This window comes from Antechinus flavipes, chromosome 1, assembly GCF_016432865.1.
Source record: "Antechinus flavipes isolate AdamAnt ecotype Samford, QLD, Australia chromosome 1, AdamAnt_v2, whole genome shotgun sequence".
NCBI lineage: Eukaryota > Metazoa > Chordata > Mammalia > Dasyuromorphia > Dasyuridae > Antechinus > Antechinus flavipes.
In genome coordinates, this window is record NC_067398.1 from 724797606 (window position 1) to 724808469 (window position 10864).

Sequence of the window (10864 nt, forward strand, 5' to 3'; positions counted from 1 at the left end):
TTCCCTTTCTTTGTCTCCTCAGAGCTTTGTATCTGATGGGGAGCAGGTACGTAAGGAATGCTGGGTGCCCGCTGCCGGCCCGGTGCCATGAGACCCTGCGGGGTCCCCGGAATGGGCTGTCATGGCCACCTGGCCCTTCATGCGGCCCCTCCCCGAGGACTACCAGTGGGTGCCCCTGCTTCTCCCTGACCCTCGGCCTTTTGGGGGAGTTTCTCCAAGGGTCTGTTCATCACTGTTGCACAGATGGGCGGTGATTGTGCTTCGTTCTCCAGGAGGACCAACGTGGCGTCCAACTGTGGCTGACCAGACAATGCCAGGGGTCACAGCTCAGACACAAACATCCCTATGAACATCTGGGGGCATTCTCTGACTTTGCACATCTGGCCTTTCTTCTGAGCCAGTTCGGGTCTGCTTTGCCCACGGAGCGTGGCGCCTTCTCTGAGGAGGGCACGCCAGGCGGGGAGGTCCCGGGCCAGGCTCTGCCATGTCATACAATCGATTCTAATGTTCTTCAGAGAGACCTTGGGAGTGTCCTTGCATTGCTTTTTCTGACCACTTGGTGAGTGACATCACTTCCATAAAAGCCAGTTTTGAGGAACTCATGCCCTTGGGCCGATTATTCCCAGGACTTGGAGCCACTGTTTGTGTTATTTGGAGCCACACAGAACCATCACCTTGTGGTATTCCCAGGGAAGTTCTCTGTCAGGGGGACTGGTGGACTTAGCGATCGTAACAACATGAAAATAGAGCTTGATGTGTTTTACCTTCTCATTTTATCCTCAAAACAGCAACAGGAGGTAGGGGCTGTTATACCTATTTAACAGACAAGAAAGACTGATTTGTCAAGATTGAAACCATCATAATTGTCTGAGGGCAGATTGGAACTCAGCTCTTCATGCTCCCAGCGCCAGCCTTCTCTCTGGAACGCCAGTAGAGGGCACTTTTCCCTGAGGGGACTTTTTAGTTGAGCTGGAGGCCTAAACCTTTGGCACTGACAATGGCTTGTGTGGGGCGAGAGCCTCGAATGCCAGGGCGGTATCACCCAGAGCGGGGGCTTGTAGCCTCTGCCTGGCTGGCAGAGCTGGACAAGAGCTGCCCTCATTATCAGCATGGGGGGCAGAGTTTCAGGGTCCAGGCTGCCCTCAGCAGATCCTGGTCACGGCCCCTTGGGGAGGGGGCGCTGGCTAACAGCAGGAGCAGCTCTCGGGCAGGGACGGTCAGCAGCCGGCCCCGTCCTCGGGGTTCCCGCCTCCTTTCTAGTGGCTTTGCTTCCCCTCCATGGTGTCCGAGGTCAGTGGCTCGTGGGCCCTGGCAAGTGTCCGGGGGTCACCTTAGACCCACAAGCCTGCTCTCGGGGAGAGCTGCGAGGGCTGAAAGGATGAGAAACCCCAGGACTGGATTATCTAAACCCAGGCCCGAGACTTACAGCACGACCTGCACTAGAACCAGCCCCGGAACTACATGTAACTGACCCTCAGGATGTTCGAGAGCAGCTGGTCTGGAGAACGAGAAGGAAACCTCCCTGTGCGATGCTGGCCAGAGTCTCCAGGAGGACCACGGTCAGCTGCCTGGGGACCCCCAGAACCGGCCATTGTGGGGGCAGATAGTCCCCGGGGTCATGGAGGGTCATCTTCCCTGCCAGAGCCTTATGGAAGGACTCGGACTTTGCCAGGTCTTCTGGTAGGATGCCTTCTTGTGCTGAGACGTTTCACAGGGACAGTCTGGCTCCCAGTCGGTGTCGGAGTCATGGAGAGGACGCCCTGTCTGGGACCCTTCCCAACGGGAACTCGCCTGGCCACCCCGGGCTCCCCCAGCCGCTAATTCTAGAGCTGGGGCTCCCCTGATCTGCTGACGATTTCTAGAACTCTCCCGACCTCTCTGGGCTCCCTTTATAAGGTTTTGCCTCTTCTTGGAGCTTCTTTATTAAGTCTCTTTGTAGAATTATGTGGGCCTGTCACTTAGTAGGAGCCAATGGAAACTCCAAAGAGCTTTCACTGTACAAAAGCCTGGCCTTGGCAGCCTCAGGGAGCCAGGGCCCCTCAGCCTCCTCCACTGCCATAGCCCAAAGGCTCAGCTAAAGCCTGCCCTGGAGTCAGTGCCCTGGGAAGTAGCTCGGGAAGGAGCAAAGTGCTGGTCAAGGGAGACAAATGCTCCATTTCTGGGACTTACTCTCAGTGTGCTCTTGGGCAGGTCCTGGACATTGGGCTCTGAGCCTGAGACAGAGAAAGAGGAAGCACAACCTCAGGGCCCTTTAGCAGCTGGGGCTGCGCCAGAAGTCGGGGCCAGCAGGGGGGCGGGGGCTGGGCTGGCAGGGGGGTTTTTGTCCCACTTCCTCACTGAATGTAGCACTGTGTAAACCATCACTATCACTTGTCTGACAGTAGTAATCGGCCTCGTCCTCAGGCTGGATGTTGCTGATGGACAAGTAGCGATCGGCCCCAGAGCTGGAGCCCGAGAAGCGGTCGGGGACCCCCTCGCCCTTCTCTACATCTCCATCACTGTAGACAAGCATGAGGTACCGAGGGCTCTTTCCCGGGCTCTGCTGGTGCCATGCAATTGGGTAATAGCTCTCCTGACTGCTGAGGGTGCAGGTGAGTCTGGCCGTGGCTCCCAGGGACACAGACATGGAGGGAGCCTGAGTCAGCACAGGCTGGGAGAAGGAACCTGGAAGCACAGACAGACATTAATGTCCCAGCACAGGAGGGAGGGGGGAGGTGCTGGGAGGCCCTCACAGGGGACCCCGGGACAGGGAGGAGGGAGCAGGACAAGCAGGGTCAGCCCTGACCTGAGCAGCAGGTGAGCAGGAGGAGGCAGACAAGAGGCCAGGCCATGGTGCAGGGGACCCCGAGAGCTCTGCCCCCCAGAGAGAACCAGCTGGGTCCGGGCTCTGCCAGGCCCCTCTTATCCTCTCCCTGGGAGCCTGGGATGGGGCTGGGAGGGGGCGGGGGCTGGATGCAAATTTGGTTTTTTAAACCACACCCTGAGTCCTAAATGTGGGGTCACAGGTCCCACGGGGAAGGCGCATCTCCCAGGGGGAGGGGATGGAGCAGTGAAAGCCCTTGCCCAGCCCAGCTGAGATGTCCCTCATGAGGGATCCGGGGGGCTCAGAGCAGCCACAGACACAGGCAGCTGGGCTCATCCCCCCTGAGACCCCCAGGCTCCTCCTGCCCCCTTTGCCTGCCCAGAGACAGTCCCACAGTGTCCCCTAGTGGCTGCAGGCCCTCGAGTCACCCACAGCCCTGTCCCGCCCTTTTAAGTAAAGCTCAGGAGCCTCAGAGCAAGAAGATTCTTGGTAATGGTCACCAGTTCCTCAAGGGGGAGTCTGTGCAGAGGACAATGGGATGATAATATTTTGTGTGTGTGTGTGTGTGTGTGTGTGTGTGTGTGTGAGTCTGGGGAATTTCTGAGATTCAGAGGAACAGTTACATCCCATTAGCTCTGGTTGGCAAAGCAATTAGTGGTATCTCCAGAACCCAGAAACTGGCATTTCTGGCTTCCTGGGAGGTCATCACAGCTACCAAAGCTGTCTCCAGCCACACAAATTCCTCATCCTGTAGGTTGCCTTCAATACACACCTTTCCTTTGTCATTCTCAGTTCTCCCCACATTCCCCACCTTGATATGGAAATGAGTTGGAGTTGAACTTTGAGGCTGCTGTTAATACTACTGTTATGCTGATGGCTACCTTGTTCTCATCGTGTATGATGGGGTTCACAGAGAATCCATCTGAAGATAAATTTCTATCTTATTCTTTTACATTTAATTTTTTTGTGGGGGAAACACGACTGCCTTTTTGTAACTGAACAAAAAATGAGGATATCAGCTTCTCTGATGTAGATTCAAGGAAATGTCACTGAAACAAATCCAGGAGGTCACAGGATGACTGAGATGTCAAGTAACTCATCCAGTCTCCACACTTTTAATTTTTTATATTGTTTTCTCTTTTGTAAAAATAATTTTTGTGTATTTTTCTGTTTTTTATATCACCACAGTATTTTACATATATCTCCCTATTCCCCTTTCCCTCCCTTAGAGCCCTTTCATATCACAAATGGCATTTTTTTAAGAAGTGAAAAAATCCAGCACAACTTATCAGTACCTTAAAACTGTCTGAGAACATGTGCAATGAGGGACATCTCCAGGAAGGGGTGGACTAGGGATGTCTTGCCATATCTCTTCATTCAGGTCCCACTTGACCTCCATCATTTGGCTATATTTGTTTTTGATTCTTTGGTTCAGTTCTTTTCATTTACATTGTTGCCATCATTGTGCATATTGTTTTTGTGGCTCTGATTACTTCACTCTGTATCTGATCATATAGGTCTTTCCATAATTCTTTGTTGTTCACACACATTTCTTCCAGTGCTCTATTGTTCTGCTCCATTAATATGCTACAATTGGTCTGGCCATTTTTTTGTTGTTCGCTATCTACTTTATTTCAAATATTTAACTCTCCCAGAAAGTGTGGATATCAACATTTTGGAATCTATGTGGATACTTTTCTTGGAAGTCTGATTGGTATAGCACTAAATAAATAGATTAGTTTAGGGAGTATTGTCATCTTTATTATATTCGCTCGGCCTATCCAAGAGCACTTAATATTTTTCCAATTATTTAAGTCTGACTTTATTTGTGTGGAAACTTTTTTGTAATTTTGCTCAAATAATTCCTGACTTTCCTTTGGTAGGTAGATTCCTAAATATTTTATGCTATCAACAGTTATTTTGAATGGAATTTCTCTTTGTATCTCTTGCTCTTGGATTTTGTTAGTGCTGTATAAAAATGCTGAGGATTTATGGGGATTTATTGTGTATCCTGCTATTTTGCTAAAATTATGAATTATTTCTAATAGCTTTTTAGTACAGTCTCTGGGGTTCTCTAGGTATACCATCATATCATCTGCAAAGAGTGATAGTTTGGTTTCCTCATTGCCTACTCTAATTCCTTTAATCTCTTTTCTCGACTCTTACTGCAGAGGCTAGTGTTTCTAATACGATATTGAATAATAATGGTGATAGTGGGCAACCTTGCTTCACTCCAGATCTTACTGGGAAAGGTTCCAGTTTTTTATAGGGACACTTTTCTTATCAAAATTCTTGTCAGGACAGAATGCTGGACTGAATGTGGGAGGGGAGAGGTTGATTATGATTATTACCCCTTTTATTGCTGTTGTGATTGCCAGACTAGGCTCCTGCTGCAGCTAGAAGCCCATGTGATTCCTCTCTAAATGGGAAACATCTTCCTCTTGGCTTTCTCTTCCTCACCTCATTGTCCATGTGAGGCTCCTCTGATGTGGCTCATCAACTTCACTCTCTCCAGGACAGATGGGTCTCAAGTTCTGAGACATCCCTCTGGCCTCCATTCCCTTGTCCCACAATCACTTTGTTCTCACATACTCCCAACAAGGCCCTTTACACGCCCTTCTACTCTGGAAGCCTCCCTTAAGGGAATCAAGGCAGACCTTGTCTCAGTTGCAACAGTGACATTTTCATATTTGAAGAAGAAGGGGAATGGACTGAGTGTGGTCTCTCATTTACAACCTGAGGTCAAACCTAGGCTGCAGCAGCATGAACAGAGCTCTAGGTGGGCCTGAAGTTCTTGATAGTCCTTCTTGGCCCAGCCTGGCTGAGATGCTCCATCTGAGTGATCATAGCAAGCAGCCCCAGCCCTAGCCAGCTGGATTGATCCTCAGCTGAGATCCTTGGGCTCTTCATGGTCCCCTGCCTGTCCCAGATCAGCCCCTCAATGCCCTTATTGTCTCTAGGATCCCCATCTGGCCCCATCTTGGAAACAAACTTCAGGAGCCTCAGCAAATGAAGGAGGCCCCTGATGGCTACTCTGTTTCCCCTCCCAAAAGCAGAGCCAGCCCTTGAGCTGCAGCTTCAGGTTCCCAGACCCTACTGCTCCTCAGTCCCCTCATCTGGCCTGGGGCTTTGCCTCCATCACACTCAGCCAGCAGAGAGGGAGCCATGAGGGGCTCCAGAACCTGAAGTCTTTGCTTCTCACCTGGCAGGCTTCCACATGTCCTGGACCCCAGAATCTCCCCAGAGCCCGGCCTTCCCTTCCTGGTCACAGCCTGATAGTGCCCCAGGGCCTCCTAGAAACCTGGAGTTCCTTCTTCTAGGGACTCCTCCTTTATCCCTGGGCCAAGCCAACCTCTTCTCAGGTCGTTGTGGAGCACAAAGAGCTCTTTTGCCTGAGCTCCTAGGCCTGCTTTGATCCCTATCCACACACTCTCAGAACTCACTGTGTCCTGCATGTTCAGCCAGTCAATGAACCAATGAGCCATCCCTTCAGCCTCTCCTATGTACAATGCATCAGGAATACCAAGACAACAGCCAAGGTGTCCCTGCCTCAAAGAGGCTGCCCCGGAGTGGGGGGTGGAGGGGGAGCGAGGCAAAGTGTGGGGGGTACCTGTTGGAATACATGGGAGCTACCTGACAATGGTTGCTAGAGATCCAAACCAAATCTGCAGAATGGATCTTCTCATGTCAGAGAATGATACAAGAAGCCTGAGAGGCCGTTGTGTTGTCTGACCTCTCCCCTCTTCCCTCTGCCTCCAATTTAGCTCATTCCCCATCCCCAACACCTGTGTCAGCAAAGGCTGCTCTGCAACTCCTTCATATGCTGTGATTCACAGCTGGGGAGGCTCCTGGAAAACTGACCTGTCTCTTAACAGGTAGCCTTCATGTTGATAGGTGTAATGGGGGCTTAGCTCACTTCCTGACAGACGCTTGGACATCACCAGGGGATTCTGTAGCATCTCACAGCCCCCTGTGCATTGGAAGGGGGGATGCAGGAGCATGGCCGTTGTGTCTGGCTGAAACCATTGCCATGAGCTAGACCAGGGGTCCTCAAACTACGGCCCGGGGCCAGATGCGGCCCACTGAGGATGTTTATGTGGCCCGCCAGGTTATGGCAAAATCAGACCGGAAGTGAAGTTTGACCTAAACTCCCGTTAGCAATGCACACTTCCGGCACTGGGCTGAGACAGCAGAGACAGAATGTGAGGTGATACCGAGGTGAAGTGAATTCCCAGACCAGGGTGTGTGGTGTGGGGAAGGAAGAGAGATGCAGAATACCGAGAAGTGACGGCCTGCGGCCTTGTACAGTAACGGCAGCCACCACACCAGACAGGCGCAGAGGATGTAGAGTGCATGCTGTGCATGTCACAGCCACTGAAAGGGGAATTCACTGCAGCAGTGAAGGTCGGAAGTGGGTGTGTGAAGAGCAGAAGAGTGTGGGAAACAGAGGCATCACAGAGCAGAGGCAGCTTGGAGGAAGTTAGAGGAGACATTACAGTCTGTATGTCTCTGTGTGGGCAAAGTTATTGCTGGTATATTGTTTTTGCAGTGCTATATATATATATATAATGTGTGTGTGTGTGTGTGTGTGTGTATATATATATATATATATATATATATATAATATATATTGGTATTCTACTAATAGCAATTTGGAATCCCTAGGAAATAATGATGTCAAGAAAAAGAAAAATTGACTCGGAGTGTAGGAAATTCAAAGAAAAGTGGACTTATGATTACTTTTTCATGCAGTACAAGGAGAGAGCTGGATGTCTGATATGCCAGAATATAGTGTCTGTGTTCAAAGACTATAATTTGGGTGGACACTATGAAACTCAACATAAAGATAAATATGATTATTTGGTTGGAGAAGTAAGAAAAGATAAAATATTAAAACAGAAATACATTGACAACTCAGCAAAATACTTTTGTGAAGCAGAAGCAGCTAAACATTTCATCACTGTGAGCAAGTTTTCAAACTGCCAAGCTAATAGCACGCACTGGCAGACTATTCGTGGAGGGAGAATTTGTTAAAGAATGCCTTCTTTCTGTTGCCAAAAAGATGTGTCCAGATAAGGTCGATTTATTTAGTACAGTGAGTCTTTCAGGACTTACAATTACATGGAGGATTGAAGAAATGATTGACAATCTGCATCAGCATTTGCAAAACTCCATAAAAAAAATTTCATATTTTTCCTTGGCACTCGATGAAAGCAATGATGTTCATGATTCTGCACAACTTCTAATTTTTATTCATGTGACAAATGATTTTGAAGTCATAGAAGAGCTTGCTGCACTGCCAAGCATCAAAGGAACGACTACAGGAGGGGATATCTATGAAAAGGTTTGCCAAACTATGAATGGTTTGGAGCTGGACTGGGCTAAACTAGCCAGCGTGACAACTGATGGTGCTCCTAGCATGGTGGGGTCTAAGAAAGGAGTAATTGCTCGCATTAACCAAAAGGTGGACAAACATAACCATTCTCTTTTTTTGTTTTGTTTTGTTTTTTTGGCATTTTGAAAGCAAATTTATTACAGTTTAAAATGAGTACATTTAATACAGAGTTGTATACAATGTGATTTCAGATTCTGTGACAAATAAAAATTGGCACTGTTTGATAAGAATATAAACTAGGTCCTTTGTTAAACAAAACTTAGGTCCATGCTAGCTATTAAAAGAAAAGTCGCCATTCTTACTAGACAGATTATTGTTTCTATCATCTCTATACTCCAAGTTACTAGAAAATCTGAAAATTCCACAAGAACTTTCTGTAGCTCCTATACTGTAGAAATATGTCCTCATGATAATAAAGTGATAAAATATTAAACTATTTCCCATCAGTTTTGGAAGAACATGAGTTTGTGAAAAACATTTTTTCTTTTTTTTTCTTTTTCTTTTTTAATTTTAATTTTATTTCATTTAATAATAACTTTATATTGACAGAGTCCATGCCAGGGTAATTTTTTACAACATTATCCCTTGCACTCGCTTAAAACATAACCATTCTCATTCAATAGCCATACATTGCCTCATCCACCAACAAGTGCTGTGTAGTAAATCACTGAAGTAGGACTCTGTCATGAAAATTGTGGTATCTTGTGTTAACTTCATTAGAGCTAATGCATTAAATCACAGACAATTTCAAGAATTTCTATCTGAGATAAATGTTGAGTATAAAGATGTTCTATATCACACAGAAGTCCATTGACTGAGTCGAGGGAGAGTTTGGAAACGTTTCTATGACTTACGTCCACAGATTACAACTTTTCTGCTTTCAAAAAACAAAGAAGTACCACAGCTCAATGATGCAGAATGGAAATGGCACCTTGGCTTTCTGACAGATGTAACAGAGCTACTCAACAATTTCCATATGCAATGTCAAGGAAAAGGGAAGCTCATCTATGATATGCAATCACATGTCAAAGCATTTGAAGTAAAATTAGGCCTCCTCATCAAACAAGTGAAGGAAGAAAACTTCTGCCATCTCCCCACAACTCAAAATCTGTTAGCGGAAAATCTGCTGATTGCATTCCCAAACAAAACGGGTGTGGATTCACTGGAAAAATTGCAAAAGGAGTTCCAATTTAGATGTAAAGAGCTTTTTCTCCATGAACAGGACATACAACTTTTCTGTAACCCATTTTTTATTGACATTGAAAATGTAGATACAATTTACCAAATGGAACTGGCTGAACTGCAGAATTGTGACTCTCTGAAAGACGCATTCAAGTCAAGCAGCCTTCATAGTTTCTATGCATCTCTCTCCTCTGAGACATATCCTCATCTCAGGACCATGCACTGAAAATGGCAACCATCTTTGGCAGCACTTATGTCTGTGAACAGACTTTTTCTAGAATGAAACATTTGTGTTTTGGGCAGAACCTGAAACAAGGTACTAAGTAGGACTAATTAATACAAGGCTTGTGTTTATACCTTTACTCATTGGAGTCCACAAGTATGCCAGCTTCGCAAAGTAAACTTTGTACCTTTATGAGTTCACACCTCCCTTGAAGCTCTTTGGGCCAGAGAGCACTATGGGAGAAAACTCATAATCCCTCTCTCTCGTATCCCACGATTCCTCCCTCTTGGATAAAAGAAACAGACAGAGGCTCTCGGTCAGATTTCAGCGGAGTTACGCCAGAAGCCCTCTCTCCGAGGCAAGGCAAGAGAGAATATATTTTCCACTTGGCTGGCTGGTCACAGAAGAGAGTTCAGCTGCATTGGAGAGGAGTTGATGGCTGGGCTCCTGCACTTCCCCCACTGAGACCAAGCTGGTCTGAAAGACTCACCAGAAAGCTAGCCGAGCCCCAAGTGAAGGAGACAAGAGATTCATTCCATCTCTGTGCTGGTTGGAGGCTAAAGGACAAAACCCTTAGATTTGGAGACATTCGGAGGGCTCTAAGCTAAACCGGCTGTGAGAAAAACAAGAACTCCAACATTTGAACTCCAACAGGAGGCAAAGTCAGATTCATTCCATCTTCCACCTTTGTGCTGGCTGGAGGCTGAAGAAAGCAGAGGCAGAGGCTGAAGGACAAAACCTTTGGATTTGGCGACAAAGCGACAAGAACTCTTGGAACCAAGCAGAGAGATAGGCCTCTAAGCTAACCGGGCTATATTGGAGATAATAAAAGATCTGAACTTTTATCACCCGCTGTGTTTTGAGAAGAAAAAGCTCACCACATTTTGCCGCCCGAACAGGGACCGACAAAATCCTGATTCCAGGGAAGGCACCCAGAGAGAACTTTTATAATATTTTATAGAAGAACTTGAACTCCAACACATTTGAAATCTCCAACCAGATCAAGACTAACAGATGCACACTTGCATCACTTGTTACAACTAGCAGTGACAAATATGGAACCAGACATTGACCTTCTCATTAGCCAAAAGCAGGCCCATAGTTCCCATCGAAATACTGGCAAGTTTGTTGATTTAACTTTACTTCATTTTAAATATTGTATTTGTTCCCGTTTTGTTTCTTCACTTCAAAATAAGATATATTCAGCATGCATAAGAATTTGTTCATAGTTTTTGTTTTTACTATAGTCCGGCCCTCCAAC

General features: G+C 47.1%; 1 gene segment (V, D, J or C); it reads right to left on the minus strand.

Moving 5' to 3' along the window:
* Positions 1 to 2236: 2236 nt before the first annotated feature.
* LOC127545828 (immunoglobulin lambda variable 4-69-like) lies at positions 2237 to 2887 on the minus strand. The segment is given in 2 exon segments: positions 2237 to 2664; positions 2786 to 2887. Coding segments are annotated over 2 exon segments (459 nt in total).
* Positions 2888 to 10864: the final 7977 nt, after the last annotated feature.